At 43.0% G+C, this 19,238-nt stretch overlaps 1 protein-coding gene across 1 annotated transcript in view; it reads left to right on the top strand.

Annotated features, from left to right (window-relative positions):
• The window catches only part of PRKD1 (protein kinase D1), a 305,237-nt gene extending 286,300 nt beyond the window's left edge, over positions 1–18,937 (top strand). Inside the window, exons 17-18 of the mRNA XM_081110724.1 lie at positions 16,817–16,902; positions 17,954–18,937. Coding sequence (XP_080966850.1) covers positions 16,817–16,902; positions 17,954–18,172 — 305 coding nt within the window. The 3' untranslated portion in view covers positions 18,173–18,937. The remainder of the gene's footprint in view (positions 1–16,816; positions 16,903–17,953) is intronic.
• The last annotated feature ends 301 nt before the right edge of the window (positions 18,938–19,238 follow it).

The following is a 19,238-nucleotide window of genomic DNA, read 5'->3' as shown; positions in this document are numbered from 1 at the left end:
GATGGGTTTTTGCAGGCTGGTCACACCCCCTTCAGGGTGGGGATCCCCACTGGGGTGCCTGGCCAGCCTGGGTGAGGGCCTGATGGCTGTTTGCAGGCTGGTCAAGCCCCCCCCCCCCGCCCAGTGGGGACCCTCACCCCATGGAGGTTTGGCCAGCCTGGGTGAGGGTCTGATGGCTGTTTTCAGGCTGGCCACACCCCCTTTAGGGTTGGGGGTCCCCACTAGGGTGCCTGGCCAATCTAGGTGAGGGGCTGAGGGCCATTTTCAGGCTGGCCAAGCCTGCCAGTGATGGAAGTTCCCAGCCTCTCCTTTTTTTCTTTCTTTTTTTTTTCTGGGATATATTTACCTTCTATAATTGAAACTTTGTAGCCTTGAGAGGAGCTCAAAGCCGGCCAGGGTGGGCAGGAGGGAAGCTTGGCTTCCTCCATCGCCAGGGGCAACCCAGCCTCCTGCTTGCTCCCGCTCCATGGCCACAGCTGGCCAGCTGAAAGCAAGTATCTGGGGTTTATTTATCTTCTATAATTAAAACTTTGTTGCTTTGAGTGGAGCTCAGAGCTGGCGGCAGGCAGGAAGCTTGGCTTCTTCCATCATTGGGGCAACCAAGCCTCCTGCTTGCTCCAGCTCCGTGGCTGCCGGCCGCCATCTTGGTTGGGTTAATTTGCATATAGTTGCTCTGATTGGCTGGTGGGCGTGGCTTAAGGCATAGCGAAGGTACAGTCAATTTGCACGTTTGTGTTTTATTAGTGTAGATTAATGTTCCTTTCTTAAAGGAAGGATATAGTTTTAAAAGAAGTGGTGGGGGCTGTGGGGGCAGAGAAAAGGCTTCAGGAAAAGGTTCCTCAGGGAATGTGCTTTGGAGTTTAATTCTCACACAAACCTTGTAAGATAGGTTTGACCATCAGACCCGTATTTTAAGTGAGAGCACTGAGGCAAAAGAAGTGGCACCACAGGCCAAAATCACCCCGCCGGCAAGCGCGGGGCCAGACTCCCTACGCAGACGGTCTGCGCACACTGCACGCCGCTGGTCCTGCTTCTTTTAGTTCTCAGGCAACACCTCGTTCTAAGTTCGCTTAAATGTTTCACCCTTTAACAAGGCAAATGCTTCATAGATACACATCTGTTTGATAACAGTTATTGCATGTGTAAAAACAAAAAATAGCATAATTACGTTCTCAGATTGCTGTTAGTATTAAAGGCCAAGAGCTATCTATCATCAGGGCTTTCCATTACTATGAGCAACAACTTTTTTAACATCCTTAATTAGTTGTAATTCACAGTTAGATGGATAGATCTTAAAGGAATCTGTGCCCTTCAAAAGAACTGTCATGTAGCCAAAGGACTAATGAAATACTTAGGATAATTCAATGGGCAAAAGTGAAGAGGTTATTTTTCAGAAAGCAGAAAAGAGGGAATTATCACATAACCTTGTGACCTCTAAACATGGTTACCATTATATTTGATAACTTCAAGCCAGAAATCCAGTAAAATACTTGATGTTTTTACTACAGTGCAAATCAGGAATATCTCTGAGGCCAAGCATTTTCCTGTTATGCAGGAGTAGAGCATTAGAAAAATACCTTCACATTTAATCTTTTTTATCTTGAAATAGTGGAATATTTTTTTTTTCTATCCCAGGTGGCACTTCTCTGCAGTGGGCCAGCAAGGGACAGGGGCCCCTTCACAACTCATGAACATGAACATGTCAGAGCTGGAACCCTTGGGTTTATGGAATGTAACCCCTCTCCAGTTACACATGAGGAAACCAGGACTCAAAATATGGGTGCAGGTCGCTAAGACCACATGGGGAGTCAGAAGCAGAGCTGGAGTGAGAACCTGGGCCTCTGAGTTTAGGCCTAGGATCTCCCATTACCTAGAGTTTCCTCTCTGTCCAAACCCTGCCCGCAGAAGAGATGACATTAGCCATTGATGCCCAGTGTGTGTACATTCCAGCATCCCTGGGTGACACAGTGCTGCTTGCTCATGACAGCATAATTACAGAAAACTGCTATTTATGGGGGCGCTACCATGTTCCACAAGCTGTTCTAGGACCTTTTCATACATCATGTCTGAGCCTCCCATTATAGAGACGGGCAAATTGACATACAGGGAGATGTACCTTGTCTGGGGTCATACAGTGAGGGCATGGCAGAGGCAATGTCTGTCTAACTGAAAAGTCTCCACTCCCAGCCATGAACACACACACACACACACACACACACACACACACACACACACACACCCCGTGGCCTCTGAAGAACAGGGTGGCTCCTGTGAAGAGGACAGTGGTTTCTCCCTGGCCTCCTCCCTCTTTGCTCCCCAGACCCACCCAGAAGCCTTACCGTCTTAGAGGAGCAGACAGGTTACAGAGGGACCCTGACCACCTGCCTTCTCTAGGGAGCTGGGCCCTTCCCAAGGTGGTTTATGGCTTTGGTGTTTGTGGCCATAAACCGACCTTCACATTCTGGTTGTTGTGGACCTTTCAGTGGTGCCTGTGGCACAGACTCATCTCTGTCAGGGTTCAGGAGGCTGGCATGCTGTGGAGGGCACAGACAGGATGCCTGCCCGCTGGCCAGCCTTGCCTGGGGTCTGCTCCATGCCCTGCGCTGGGCTCTGGACACAGGGCGGTCCAGACCAGGTCTCTGTCATTCAGGCCAGAGGAAAGGGTGTCCCGGAGACAAGGCTGTAAGGAGAGACCTGGATCCTAGAACTGACCCTGCCCCGGAACATCTGAGCCCCGAAGGATGCTGGCACAGTTGGGCACAGGTGTTCTAGGCCGGGGGTACCGCCTTTGGAAATGCCAAGCCTGGAGGGCAGAGACGTGTCAGGGAAGACCCACTGGCTGGGCATAGGTCACCGGAAGCTGCAAGAAGGCGCGGGGTGGGGGCGATCAGTGGTCTAGGGGCTGGAGCGCCAGGCAGGTTCCTGGGTTCATTCACCCTGAGCAGTGCGGAGCTGGGACACACCCACGTCCCCGGAACTACACCCTTCGCCTACAGCCCATGGGGTGCGGGAGCACGGGGTCAGGTCCAGGTGGATGCACCCTGTGGACGCACCCTGCCCCCCGCAGGCCTCCGGGAGCCTGCAGTTCGAGTCCTGGCCTTGGTGTGACCTGCTGCGGGGCTCCGGCCCTTCCCTCCTGGGCCTCTGCTTTCCCATGTCCGAGGTCTCTGAGAGTCTGGGATCTCAGGTCCCGTGTGCCCGGAGCCCACTGGCCGCCGCGCAGGGTGAGGCCGCGCCCAGGTTTCTGCAGCGTGCCCACAGTTTGCCCCCTGCCCCCTCCAGCTTGGAGAACATTTTTTTGTAGTGGAACAAATGGTGCCCTCTATTATCATGGAAATGTGCTGGCCTTGTGTGCAGATATCAGCTATTTAGGCCAGAAATGAATAGCTGTATATTGTGAAGGTTTAATTACCATTGATAATAGAGACCAGAGACATAGATATCAATAGCTCTAGACACTCTTCTTGGGAAACCACCATGTTCGTACATCATAAGTAACACAAAAGTAAAGGACAACACGTAGAATGTCTTTAAAGAACTTGAAAACTTGTTGGAGAGATGAGTTACATAAATTTGGGAAAATGATCATGTATTTCCTTGGATTGTTAGCGAGGTATAAAATCAGGGTCTCCAAGGTCAGAGGAAGAAGAATCACTGTGTGTGGGGGCTGACCGGCAGCCCCTGAAGGAAGGATGAACAGATTACTCAGACACAGTTTGACTGTGAAAGAGAGGGCTAAGGGGCCCCTGTTCCAGTGGCCAGGGCCGCCCCTATTGCCTGCCTCCTTAGGCCTTTATTGGAATTTTTATCTTTAGATACAGTCAGTAGGGTGAGTAATCTTGGGAGGACACATGTGTTTACATTGTCCTCTAGGCAAGGGCATCGAGGGAGTAAGAATAAGGCTTCCAGTAAACACCCGGGGGTGTGCTCCTGCACAGACTTGTTTGGAAAGGTCAAGGAATAATTAAGGGCACTGCCTTCGACTCCCCTAAGTCTCCCCTAAGTCGGAATTCCGACAAACAGGGCAGGCAGCCTTCCACACACTTCCCTTTTCTCAGAATGTCCTCCTTACAACTTTCCAACCACGTCTCTTGTGCTCCCCAACAACTATGTAGTTGGAAGACTTGCATATTCCGAGATGGAACTTAGACCAGTCACTAAAGAATAAAAAGGAATATAGGCAGCATTTCAGAAAGAGGGGATTACATCATAGAATTCAAGGCATTTATATTTGACCAGGAAGTACACATTTGCTCACCTATAGATAGGCCTAAGCACTACGGATTTCCTGTTACTCAGACAAAGTAACGTGAAGACCAGCTTAGGTAACCCTCACTTTTCCAAAACTCAGGTATCAGTTTGAGCATTAACTGGCCTCTCCTTGGCATCTTCCTGTAATTCATTCTTGCCTTTGAGGCACAGGAGTTGTGCTGCTTGCTGATCGAGTTTCTGAATGGCAAATGAGACCTAACTGCTAGTGTATGAACAGAACTAATATTTGAACATAAAGAAAGGCTAGTAAATTGTGTCGTAATACCCGGTGAGGTAGTTCCAGGCCCAGATTCTATCTCACTACCTTGTTGAGAACAAATAATTTCCTAATTAGAAGTTATAACAGGGCAGCTGGTACCAAGTAATTTTAAGCATGAGGGATCTGATAAATACACAAGCAAACTGGTATCTGACAAAGGGTGGTCACAACTGATATTAGTAATTTTTAATCTCAGGATACTTTAAACCACACCAAAACCAGTAAGAATCCAGATACATGGAAATAAAAATGTAGTCCCCTCAGTCAAAGGTAACGATCGATGGCCACGCAGTTTGAGATACAGTCCTATGTGCTATTCTAATTAGCCATCACTGACCTTTCTTGAGCTTCAGTTCCTCATCTGTGGAACAGGGTAATGATTTCTGCCCACATCATGAGGTGGTAATAAGGACCGAATGAGAAAAGGATGTGAAAGGCATCTCTGAAGGCAGGTGTGGGGTGAGCCAAGGATTTAGATTGAGGAAGAGAACAGCTAAGTTAAGAATTGCCCTGGCGGAAAACCAAGAATTGATTGTATAATTTTAGAAAACACATGCATACTGATGGTTCCCAAGAGTTCTTCAGACATTTCTTTAATTGTATTTTTTTCTTGGCATGAAAATGCAAAATAGAAGAAAGTAATAAGGTCTTGGTAGCATACACAGATGTATCAGAATGAAAACTTTATCCTGCATTTTTCTTTTAGTATAGACATGGACTTGATATAAGGTAATACTATATATTGGAGTGCTTGAGCCATCATTGTGCCATTCTTCATAACGATCCTCTAGTAAGTAACATGTTTTAGTCTGAAGTAGAAACCAGAAAGGCTAAGTGACTTGCCTCAGGTCACACAGTGGTAAGGCTTGATCTTCAAATCATTTGTCTTCATTCCTTACATCATACATTGACACACACCAAAGCTTGCTTATTTCTTAGGGCTTGATATTTAGGAACCTATAGGGACTATTTTAAACATGTTAATTATTTTTGATATGATAATACTAGAGACCGGTGCATGGGATTCGTGCACTGGTGGGGGGCATGGCCTGTGGGGATTCACCCACTGTGGGAGCACTGCTCATCCCAGTCAGCTGAGTGGCTGTGGACCTGCCCTCTGAATGGCTAATCCCTGGTCCGGCTTCTTCAGTGGAGCTGGAGCACTGGCCTCTCCAGGGGACCCAGTTGGGGCTGGGCCCAGAGATAATAGCACTGAGAGGTGGCGGAGTAGGCCTCAGTCCCACGGTGGTTACGAACCTGCCTCCCAGCTCTGTGAGCCTGGCAGTGGCACTGCACAACCTGCAGGCATCCAGAGGAGGCGGCATGGAGTGAGGAGGAGGACCTGGGGCAAGGAGGTGATAGCAGCCCAGGTTCCTGCCCCTTGGCCTGGGGTTTGCAGCGGGAGCAGCTGCTCATCTTGGTCAACCGAGCATCACTCCCACTGTGGGAGTGCACTGACCACCAGGGAGCAGCTCCTGCATTGAGCGTCTGCTCCCTGATGGGCAGTGCACATCATAGCAACTGGTCGACTGGTCATTCTGTTCGTTCCACTGTTCAGTCACTGGGCTTTTATTATATAGGATTCTTTCTTTTCAGATTTAACCCATTGGAATTAATACTTACCCAAAGAGTATACATTTTGGGGGACACCTTGTATGTAACTAAACACATATTTAATTACAGTTATATATGTAGTTATATATATGAAACTAGATACTTACATTATGTATAGTTATGCATATAACTAAAGAAGAATGTGTGTATACAAGAAAACACTCCGGAGTGAGTCAGATGATTACGAATAAAAGCACAAGAGGCGACTAGGCCATCATGGAGCGGGAGTGCGGAGAGGTTTCAGTTCATTCTCAGGCAGTGTTGTGTGTTCTATCTTCTTTCATTTCGTCATTGTGACTGGATGGTCATTTGGCATCATCGAGTTTATCCATTACTCCCCATCAATAATTAACCATGGCCTTGGTCTCGCCTCCAGCTCTCTCTCATACGAAGCTTAGCCCTCAGCGTGTCCATCCTGTGACCTTCCTCAGTTCCTTGAAAGGACTTGTTCACCTATTTTAAAATATTTACTTAATCAGGCAAATGTACTTTATCTTATGAAAAGGGAAGCCCATTATCACTTAAACATTTTTTAGATAATCAGAGGAAACTAAGGAAATTGCACCTTCCTTGATCGTGTACCAATACGCCCTTCCTTTCCTTGCATTTTTAGGAACTCCACAACAACAAGAGAAAGGCCAGGTTAGCCCTTATGTTTGTTGCATGTAGTAGTACATCATAAGGGTGAATCCTGGTTCGACGTTGGGAAAAAAAATCAGAAATTTGCAAGCAAGACTCAGTCTATGATTTAGAAGTAGCTACTAGGGGTGTAAAGCTTAGAAGTGGGAAATGAAAAAAACTAGCTAACAGAACATGGAATGCTTGCAAGGCAGGGGGTTCCTCATAACTTGCCAAGAATCTCCTTGACTATGGCTCAATTTAAACAACCTGTCATGGTCTGGCTCTAGGTCTATCGCAGGCCATTTTAAACTTTGGCAGAGGAGCTAGCTAAAAGCAGAGATGACCAGGCCCCACCCCCATAAAATGCCATCCTGTGCTGAGACTATAAGAAGTCCATGGGCCACACTTTGAAAACGACTGCTCAGAGCCCTGGCTCATGAGGAAAAAATTACAGTTAAATTCCGGAGCCCCTGAAAGACCTCACAGCTGGCAGTGCTCTAAAAAAAATGTTAATTACGTTCCCAATATTCAAATGTTGATAAATTATAAAGTTTCTCAACAAAAATAGGTTTACAGTTGTTTATATTGAAAATAATACAATAATTAATAAATAATAATGCAAGAATGAACTCTGTTTTGCATACTCACAACAATAAGCCTACTTTGCCCAACCCTGTCTAATATATTATAATGTAAATGTGATAGCAATGTAAAAATACTATAAAAAGTTTCCAAAGACTTAGTTTCACTTTCTATGCTTATCTAATCACAAACTAATTAACAGAGCGCAGATTGGCATTGATCCACGGAGCAGGAGCAGCACTGGTTGAAAGTTATTGAATCGAGCATAAGAGATATCGCATTTATTATTGAAAGGTATAGAGATAATCAGGAGAACATTTTTAAATAGTTAAAAAGTCATCTCTGGAGAGCAGGTCTAATAATGAGATGAGAGGTTTTTATCTTCATTTTGAACTCTTCTTACTGATTGATTTAGATCTTTTACCAGGTGTATATGACATGTTTAAAAAATAATAAAAATGAACAAAAGTTCATGGAGAGAAAAAAGGGTCCAGGAATAAGTGCAGTACAACCTTTTGTATAACTTTAATTATTTCATGCCTGGTCTAAAATGTGTCTAAATTTTTAAATAAACAGACTATAGGTGAATGTTATTTGCTGAAGAGCTAGGAGGTTACATTTCCTGTTCTGTAACACCAGTCCTTGCTTGCATCAGGCCTGAGCAGATGAAGAAGATGCAATTCTACCGGGGTGGGGAACCTTTTTTCTGCCAAGAGCCATTTGGATATTTATAACATCATTCATGAGCCATACAAAATTATTAACTTAAAAATTAGCCTGCTATATTTGATCAAACATTTAATTAACTCCTAATGCCTTGTCAGGGCCAGACCAAATGATTTTGCGGCCTTATATGTCCCATGGGCCGGATGTTCCCCACCCCTGCAACCCATCTGTGCCCACACAAAGGAGAACGTTCAAGTGGGAAAGTCAAATGAATTCTCTTCTGCATTCCATCAGTTGCTCAAGATCATAATACACATATTAATTTTTTATATATGACTATTATACAGCCCTTGTTTCCCCAAGAGTTTATTCTTAGAGGAAGAGAGAAGACACAGGTAACGAAGGGTGTGCTTGTAACATAGCTGGTAATGTGAAATATTACAATTCATCTTACCAGAAGAACAGTGACAAACCTGCAGCAAAGGGAGAGCATTTGTTGGAATAAAAGTACATTTCCATCATCGAATGGAATGGATGTGTTCAATTAGAGACACGTGGTAAATTTAAGACTGATGGTAATAGACTATGAAAATCTCCAGAGAAATTACTGTTTTTTCCTTTGGAGTTTTGATGTTCCTTTATATGCCATTAGGGAGGCGAGCAGGCAGTAATCAACACAGAGGCAGCCGCGGAAATTGCCTCACAATGAGCCCCGACCCCCACCGTCAGAGATTGTTTTCTGTGTGCACAGGTGAAGTCTGAAGAAGCACCCACCCTCAGGCCCCCTGCTGTGATGTTACTGCTCAGTTTCAGAGTCACATGGCTAGGTGGTATTATCAAGAGTTAAGATCAGACACAAACCTTGACATACCACATAGAAAAAAAAAGGGGGGGGTGTCCTTGCATTAATTCTATAGTTTGTCAAAATCACCAAAATGCGATGGTGCACCAGTGAAGCAGACTTTTTCCACTCTCCACTTCCACAATCTCAATGGAAATATTTCTGCCTCTGCCTTTCCCCCATGAGCACAGCTCCAACTTTTGCTTCTAGTTGGTATCAGTCCTCTGCTGACACTTATGTACAGTGTAGAATACATGGCATCTCAAGGCACAGAATGGCTCTAATAATATACCACTAAATTTATCAAAGCATCCGAATTTTATTTTAAAAGCAATTTTTGTCATTCAGTGTGGTAAATTCAAATAAAATTGGTCACAAGTGTGTTTTCCCTCAGAAATTTCAGATGAAAAACACAGCCAGTACAAACACAAAGCAAAGCTAAATGAAAGCATAGCACCGTTACCACATGGTATGTTTTCAAAATTCGACAGTGTTCCAGAACACGAAGCACTTACGTCGGAAGTAGCACTTTGCCATGAAAAGCAACCAGCTGTGGGTCCCCTTTTCAGTACATTTGTTCAAAACAAAAAATAACCTCATTGAAAATAAGCCTTGCATGGATGAGACCCAGAAACCCAATGGTATAAGGAACAAAAGAAAGACAACTGTCATTTTAATAATTAAACTGTGTTTGCAACAGTATATGAGGCTTGAAGATCCAGCAAGCCAGCTGAATATTAATGAATATTTGTCAACATATTAGCACCGCTGTCAGATGTAGCAGCCTGGAGGAGATGCGAGGGGACTAGCTAGTGAACTGCTGACCAGTGCCGGACTGGTGCCAGGACAGTCAATCAAGATTGATAAACCAAAGCGAATTATGTGGGCCAGGACCTTCACGAGGGTTTAACATGTTAGACAATCTCTACTTGAAATTCTGAGATTGCTTGTGTTTAATTTTTTTAAAAAAAACATGTATTTTGTTCAATAAGGAACTTTAAAATTATGAGCCAAATGCATACAGTGACTCAATATCCACTAGTAGAGTGGATTTTTAAAAAATCAAATGAGTTAATATCTGAAAAGGTCCCCACAAGGAAAGGAATTATTTATTCTGATAAAATTAAATTCATGGCATTTACTCTAGCAGATAATTTATAGAGAGAAAATGACCAAAGGAAATTTTAGCAAGAACATTGGCATTCTAAGTGCTCAAAAATGTTTATTCGCCCCCAAAATTGAAAGGTCTCCTGTAAATCGAATTTTAAAATGAAAATTTCACTTCTGAATATGGCATCTGAATTTATGTAGAGATATTAGGGTAGAAGAACAACAAAGTTTAAATAGTCTTGTAAGTTTGCTTTCTTCCACAATGACAACACAATATTTTAAAATATAGGCTCTTAAAAATCTTGTCTAACCCCTGTACTGCTTCACAGTATCAATCCACTGAGGATTTATACATAATATTCTGAAATTGCTCCATTGGTGGAAAATATGCAATTTCATGAGGAGCCCTATTTCTTCTTAATTTGACCCTAGCACAATGAGGAGAACGTCTGTTTATAACCCCTGGTCCAGCAAGCCTAATCCTTTTTATAACAAAAAGCTTATCTCAGAGGTTTGGAAGCCGCCATCATGTCCTGAGCAATCAGTTTTTCTTTCAACCTCCTCATCACTCTAGTTCAGACACTTTCCTCTTCATTGATGTTCTTTAAACCAAACCTCAAAATGGCTCTGATTCAAGGTTCAGTGAGTCTAAAGTAAAGTGATGCCACCATGTTCCTCATTGTAAAGAACACATTTCTTTTAGCACACCATAAAATGGCATTTGATTTGGGGACAGTAAACAGATTCATGTTGAGTTTACGGTGGATTTAGAACCCTGGATTCTTTCTCAGGCATATTGCTGATAAGCCGGGTTTTTCAGTTCTGTGCTTAGACCCTTTTCGGTGGGTGGGAAGGAGGGACCTGAATAGAGGACTGAGTTCTGTTTGTCCCTGTTAAATGCTATCTTACCAGTATGGCCCATAGCTTCAGACCTTAGCTCTTTTGGAACTTACTTGTACAATGCGACTTGTTTGCTCTTCCTGTTGGCATCTCCTGAGGGGAAGCTGTCCTGAAACCCTCTGTGTCTTCATCCCAAATACTGAACCAGATGGCATAGAGCACAGATACCGTTCTCCATGCTTAGATTCATTTCTCTGCACTTACAGCCTTTGAGTCAGAGGCCCTATTAAACCAGTTATTAACTGCTTCCAGTGTTCTCACACCTCTCGCCCTTGCTACTCAGGTGTGGTCTAGGACTCCGCCTGGGAGACAACAAACTGCAGACTCTCAGGTCCCACCCCAGACCCAGCAATCAGAATCGTCAGTGTAGATCCCGGGGTTACTCAAATGCCTGGCAAATCTGAGAAACAATGCTCAGCCGTCATTCCCCACCTTAGCTGTACAGACTAGCAACACCAGGGCATGTCTGAAAACTGCCACCACCTTGAACGTTGGTTTGAGTATCAGCATTAAAGAAAACACACACTAAAAAACAAAGACCTCTCTAGATGATATTAGTGTGCAGTGAAAATGAAAGAAAAATCCACCCTGAACATCATTATAATAATATAAATATATTTTGATTTTTACTTTGAATTTTGAATCCATTGGCATCAGTTTGGGGGCTGCTGTATGGTATGTTTAAACAGTTCAGGATTTCTAAAATTGTGTTGCTGGTCTTTGAGAGGAGATGAAATTGAAGGTAAAGCGAAGGAGTAACCATTGACAGAATGACTTTGCACTGAGGAAAGAACTGGAAAAGGAAAGCCTGGGGCTTGAGTCTCTAAAGGTCTTGCACTTCATCGGATTGCGGTAATTGACTCAGGCACCGGTGAGATGATGACTTCCAGGGGCCTCGTTGCTGCAGGCAGCCTCTGGCTCCAGCCCTGAGAGGAGCGTCCCAGTTCATGTTGCCCGGCAACAGCTTGCTGGGTTGAAAGCTGGAATGTGAAGGGCTGCAAAATGATTTTTAAAATAAACACACAACTTACCCACCAGCGTGAAGCAAACCAAAGGGAGAAGTACTGAGGGCGGCACTGACCAACTGCGAGGCCGAATGGAAAGGGAAAAGGGAAATAGAAGGTGAGGAGCGCCGTGCTGACTGATGATGCTCCATCTCTAGAGTGATAGTTCTGATCCGGGTTCTTATTTGAAAATCTGTACCTGAATAATTTGTGTTAGACAGAAGACAGTATAGAAAAAAATAAAAGTAAAAAGTACTGTATCTGGATAAAACAGGTGAGCCCCAGAGGTTCACGAATAATTTCTCTTCTGTAAAATAAGCCTTGTAAAATAAACCCGATCTGTATTGCAGATATTCTCAGCATTGCTCTAATTTTCTGATAGAAGTCACTGATCCTCTGATCTGTTATATTGTGTAGAGTTGTGATGTCCTACCATCCAGGAATATTTTTAGCCAAAATATACAAACCATATGCACATAATGTGGATATTAAAACTTAGAGCTGAGAAAATGGTTATTTAAATTCCTAATTAATGTAGTCCATCTCCCAAATGCTATTTAGCAAGCACTTTGCTAATGCATTAAATGATGTATTTTATTTTAAATATTTGTGAAACTTATGTGCAAAAATGAATATACAATCTGTCTGACCTTAAAGGAGCTGATATGTAGTGGGGAGGAAAGGGGGACATAGGTACATACTGAAATAGTAAACAATGGGGAATGGTGGAGGGACTGGGGGATGTAACCTGAGGGACCAATTATGTCTCCAAATATGCCCAGTTCCATTCTTTTTGTAGGATTTTCTCCAAGCTTTGGATGCAATGGCACATGCAAATGAGTCTTCTACATACACAGAATCTATTGTGTCCATACACATGGCATTTGCTTTGAAATAGAGAATGACTACAATATAGTTTCCACAATTTCAGAGATAATTCTGTATTTTGATACCAGAAGAAAATGGAATCCATACAATTAACACTCTGATGGAACATTTCTTTTCATATTAAAACATAAAGCTCTTCAGCACCTGCACGTACCACTTAATTTTGTTTTTGTTCAGATGTTCTTGTGCACCTGGCAAACAGGCTATACAGAACTTCAGCTATCCCAGCATCTGCTGAAAGGCCCATTCTGGTAAAAGGGAATGTTTGATAAAAATTTTCTCTTCACTTTCCCAGCATTTCAGTCTTTCAACTGATGGAACGACGACAGAAATTGATGTACAGGAAGTTAGGGGAAAATAACTGTATCCTATATAATAAAAGCCTAATATGCTAAGTGTCCAGTCGTCTGGTCATCTGTTCAACCAATCAAAGCGTAATATGCTAATGATATACGAAGGCCGCTCAACTGCTTGCTATGACATGCACTGAACACCAGGAGGCAGACGCTCTGACAAAGGTTAGCTTACTGCTGCCGTCCAGCCAATTGGGACTGAGGGAGATGGGCTGGACATGCCTTGGAGCCTTCCTGTGGTACCTCCCCAGCCCCAATCATGCACCAGTGGGGTCCCTCAGCCTGGCCTGTGCCCTCTTGCAATCCAGGACCTCTCGGGGGATATCAGAGAGCTGGTTTCGGCCTGATCCTGCCAGGCCAAGGGACCCCACTGATGCACAAATTTGTGCACCGGGCCTCTAGTTAGGCAATAATTTGCTATGGCAAGAAAAGAAACATTAGACTTCAAAAAACAGATTTTCTTTTCTTTTTTTAATTTAGAGCAAACATGAGTGTGGATCATTTTAGAAAGCATTAAACTCTCTGCTCATGAGGGATAAATTCTTTAAAAATGAAAAACTGAACCATACAATTCTTTAAAATTTTTCAATATAAAAGAAAAAAGAAAAACATCTGCTTGCCTAATATGGCTATCCACGGTGTTGACAGAACTCAGATATACAACAATTTACTAATAATATGGGAAGATGAGATTGAGTTTAAGGATAAATAACAGAACTCTCACAATAGCGTTAGAAAAGCAAACTCCAAGAATAACTGGGCAGGTACAATCAGAAAATAATTCTACCCCTCTCTGCCTCTCTGTAAATGTTGGTATCAGATTTACTACAAAGAGGAGGAGGAGCAGGCACTGCCTGTGTTGTTCCTGTTCTCAGGGAGCTCCAGGGAGCCTGGGGTTTCTGCAGTCCTTATCCTCCCTGTGGGTACTAGCATCCTGTTGTGTGCTATGCAATAGGCTGCCTTTCTCTCTGACTTTCCATCCTGCTTGCCATCCTCTTCTTCCCTCCTAGTTCCACTGCCAAGGCGGCCTCACTTTTTCTTTTGCGTTGTTTTTGAGAGAAGTTCACAGAATGGCCCTATTTTGTCTTTCCCATGGTCTCTCCCTCTCCCCCTTCCATTGCCACAGTTTTGAAGGCATGCCCTACCACATTCCCTCTCACTCCGAATTCTGAGTCTCAATATGAGTTTTGGAACTGGGGTTGAGACCCATTTGGACTTTGTAGATGGACAGCTCCCTCTGGGATTGCTATGGCTGCTTCCGTTTTACTAGACTTTGCTCCTTTGCAACTGGGTTCACCCCCTTAGTGTGGACGCATCTCCCATGGAGGACGCTGCTGGGAGGGAGACCTGGGGGAACGGAGGTGTCACAAGAGGACGCTCAGTGGCAGGTATGAGGCATGACTACTGTTCAGAACTGGACATACTGCATGTTGAAGAAACTAACAGAGGTGTTCTTAGAGCCATTGTGAGGAATTTTGAATAAATCGTAGATTAAGTGAGAGCGATGCCAGGATACTTGACACAGGCCAGAGATTCAAATGGTGCATATTGTTATTTGTGTGTGTGTGTGTGCGCGCGTGCGCATGTGTGCATGTTTAGTCTTTGCAACTAGATTGGGAGCCTTTTAGGAGGCCAGATATTTTTGTTTATTCCCTAAATAATTGCCAATAATAATTTCTTAAGGCAAGTTTGGTGAACGAATGCTTGATACATATGTATGAAGAATGTGGCCAATAAACAGAACATTTTTAGGAAAACAGAAACGCTTCAGAATTTATTTTAAAAATATGTTTATAGGGGACTGTCTAGGGCGGGGGGATAAAATGGACACATATGTAATACCCTTTGTAATACTTTAAGCAATAAATTAAAAAAAATAAAAAAATAAATAAAAATAAAAATATGTTTAGTGAGAGGCATTTGGAGGGTACCATTCATGCTGGATTGTGTGAGACAATGAATAAAAAGGATGTTTTAAGAGTTCCAGAAAGGGTGACAAGTAGCATGGAGCTTCAAACATGAATGATGCACCTATTTTCTCAGTAACAACATGTTCCCAACATTTAAGTACAGGCGCCAATATTTTATAGTTAATTATCTTTGTTTTCTGCCAAGAGCCACAAATACGTTTATAAATTCACAAATACCCACACACATGTTTAGACACACACATTCTCTCCCTGTGTCCTGAACGCTTTTCTTCCCGCGGTCCTCATCTTCTTCTTGCTGTGCGTATTCAGGTCACCTGGGTACTGGCTGTCCCGACTGCTGACTACGCTTCATTCAGCAGAACCATTTTTTTATCTTCACATATTCCATTCCCTTCAGACACTTCTAGTTTCTCCTCTGGCGGTGCTTCCCTCCCCATTAGGCCGTGTGGTTCACTGTGGAGACCCATTTGGGCACAAAGCAACCTTTTGTTGAGCTACTGTACTCCTGCCCTCCTAATTATTGAATTCAAAACAGAATGAGTGAACTAATAACATATATTTATTCCCTGCCGTGTCGGGGGAAGCTTAATGCTGCGGCATGCGCTCCGTAGCACATAAGCTCTCCATGCACCCCGCATCCTCCAGTGGTGCTGTGACTTCACAGCAGCCAGGATGGAAGGTGCACTTTACTCACCAGTGAGTAAATCATGTGAATGGATGTTTTAAGGCCGAAGCCCAATACACCGTTCACTGAGAGAACTGTGCTTTCAAAAAAGCTCTCTGAGAACACGTGTGGATGGGAAACTGTGCTAAGTGCTGTGTTTCCTAAGGGATCCTCGCCCTGGCCAGGGCGTGGAGACACAGGCAGCCTTTAAATGCGGGATACTGCATTTCCTTTCTTCAGTCAAAGAATAAGATGTTTGATATTCTGTAGCCTTTCGTGCAGGCCAGTATTTAGAATGTTTGCATCAGAGAGAGAGAATTCTAGATTACCCAACGACGGCAGAAATCACTTCTCTTTGCCTGTAAGGAGCCTGGTTCATTCGGATTGGATGAGCGATCTTGGTCTCAGGTGGCCTCCGCGACCCTGTGACAGTCTGTGTTTTCCGGTCCATGCGTGCTGGTGTAGACCAAACAATAGAGCCAGAGCCACCGGCTCAGGACTTAGTCATTGGGGAAGTTGGGGAGTTAATTCGCTTTTTTTTGTCTGTGAAAGAGACACAGGTCTAATCCTGCTGTGCCACTGGTTTTCAGGCTGTAAGTTTATCATGAGTCCCGACTCATGTTATGTTTTATATATTTTCCCTTTTAAGTGTGGTATCCAGATGGCCGTCATTTAATTCAAGACTATGAAGCCCATTGTGTGCATTCTAAATTTAAACACATTTTACAACAAAATTAGTAAGTGCTTTCTCTTGAATATTAGTTTTATCCTGCCACTAGTACAAGATGTATTTAAATGAAACATATTTAAATAAAACTTCTACTGTAGAAAAATGTGTTAAAGACTAAACCAAGAGAAATTTAATCATGTTCACAAAAGACTCATATGCCTTCCTCCACGATTGTTTCCAATTTCACTTTTCAGCACCCAAAGTAAAGTGAAGACCAAGGTTTTAGAATTCTCAAGATGAATGTTCTTCAGGTTCTAGCGCCTGCTTTCACTGTGCTGCCTTAACTGTGAGAAATAACAGACATGAAATAAACTGTAAAGGAATCATGATATGCTCCAGGTTTGTCATCTGTTTTCACTAATAACTAACATTCTTTTTCAGCCATTGATCTTATCAATAACTTGCTGCAAGTGAAAATGAGAAAGCGCTATAGTGTGGACAAGACCTTGAGTCACCCTTGGCTACAGGTAAAAATCAATTATTGGATATTTCCTCAGTCAGGTGAGCTTCTAAGTATTTGTAAGATTTTGATATTGTATGCAAAAATGTTTTGTCATATTTTTTAAAAGTATAATTCTAATATCAATTTGGTTGCCAAAAAGAATGTAACTGCTTAGGACTTAATAAAGTTTAGTGTTTCTAAACCTCTCTATCAAGAAAATCACACACACACACTTGCACACAATAAACCAAAATCAAGAAACCTAAGGGTCAGAACAAAACCCCAAGGCCCAGCTTTCAGAAGCACCTGTAGGTGCAACTCTGATAAATGCTCAAGTATAAATGGCCTCACATGCCATGCACTGTACTTGTTTGTACCTGTGTCTTTAAAGCCTAGACCAATACAGAAAAAATGCATGACAAATGTACATGCATGGGTATACACTTGTTTTCTCTTAAATATTTATTATTTTCACATTGAATTTAAGTTTAGTTTTTTGTTGTTGTTAATCCTCACCCCAGGATATTTTTTCCATTGACTTTTAGAGAGAGTGGGAAGGAGAAGGAGAGAGAGAAACATTGATGTGTCTGATGTAAGAGACACATACTGATTGGTTGCCTCCCCCACGTGTTCCAGCAGGGGCGGGGATTGAACCTGCAACCAGGTATGTGCACTTGACAGGAAAGCAAATGCTCAACCGTTTGGTCTATGGTCAGATGCTCTAATCCCTGAGTAAAACTCACCAGGGTTGAACTAAAAGTTTAGGAAAATGGTGTTCTGGAATACTGAAGGGTTATTTGCGGTCTCAAAGGAATACTAACATTCCTAATTGTTTGACTGCAAGCACTTACTACTGCCCACCCTTCGGTGCACATTGCATAAACAGTATGCATTTGTAAAGTTCAGGCAAATAGGATGGTTTTGGTGCTGCTGCTGTCACTTCAGGGTGCCTGAGGAAAGACACACAAGGTTAGAGTGAAAGGAAAAGGGATAACTCATCAATTGTGGGAACTGACAACAGCGTTTGAATGAGTTGTAGTCATGTCCATGGTAATATTTTGGAATTTCTTCATCAGGATTATCAGACCTGGTTAGATTTACGAGAGCTGGAGTGCAAAACCGGGGAACGCTACATCACCCACGAAAGCGACGACCTGCGGTGGGAGCAATACGCAGGCGAGCAGGGGCTGCAGTACCCCCCACACCTGGTCAACCCCAGTGCAAGTCCCAGCGACAGTCCCGAGACTGAGGAAACGGAGATGAAAGCCCTCAGTGAGCGTGTCAGCATCCTCTGAGTTCCATCCCCTATAATCTGTCAAAACACTGTGGAATTAATAAATACATACGGTCAGGTTTAACATTTGCCTTGCAGAACTGCCATTATTTTCTGTCAGATGAGAACAAAGCTGTTAAACTGTTAGCACTGTTGATGTATCTGAGTTGCCAAGACAAATCAACAGAAGCATTTGTATTTTGTGTGACCAACTGTGTTGTATTAACAAAAGTTCCCTGCAAAACTAAACGTGTTATTGTGAATGATTCATGTTATATTTAATGCATTAAACCTGTCTCCGCTGTGCCTTTATAAATCGGTGTTTTTCTTACTGGAGCCGCAATTTGGTAAGAGTCTACAGAACCCGTCTATGAGATAGTTCTGTTGCGTCCCATCGGTTGTCGTGATAAGCAAACTATTGAAGAGTCTATTATTACCATTGTTCTATGAACAATTCCAAAACTTATGTGAAAAAAAAAAAAAGAATGAGAGCTGTGGGGGGACAGATATATGATCCTAAGACACAAGTGCATGAGAATTTTATTGTATAGTCTCAAATCCCTTACCTGCCTAGTGTGCCTCAGTGTATTTAAACTCAAGTAAGGGCACCTAGGCCTGCCTGCTACTTTTAAGCCTAAATGCCTTAAAATGTAAACTGCCAGATACAGCAAATATATTCCCCTTTCTTACAATGCCCTGCTGTATTATGGAGAATCAGCAGCTAAGCAACCTTTTTGCCTTTGTGTATTTTTTAATAATAAATAAATATTCTTGTCAAAATACGTGTCCATATGACTGAATTATCTTCATTTATAGTTCACACTAGTGTTTTCAGGCAAATTAGGAACAGGTATCCGCTCAAAAAGCAGAAAAAATGTAATGATCTAGAATTTACTTTCCCTGAGCCATAAGTGTAGAAGTCTTTCTGACTTGCACGTCAGCTAATTTCCAGGAGGAAAGAAAGCTTTCAAAGAGAAAAATGGCCAAGGCCAAACAGGATGCTTGAAGGCACAAGTAAGAATATGGCAAATAGCAATCTCAGTGTAGCTTCCTGAGTTAGGCACTATAAGCCAGGAGTGTGTTAGAAT

The sequence above is a fragment of the Myotis nattereri genome (assembly GCF_964212035.1).
Source record: "Myotis nattereri genome assembly, chromosome: 1".
NCBI classification, from domain to species: domain Eukaryota; kingdom Metazoa; phylum Chordata; class Mammalia; order Chiroptera; family Vespertilionidae; genus Myotis; species Myotis nattereri.
Note: the sequence above shows the minus strand (reverse complement) of the source record. Positions and strands in the feature narration are given on the sequence as shown.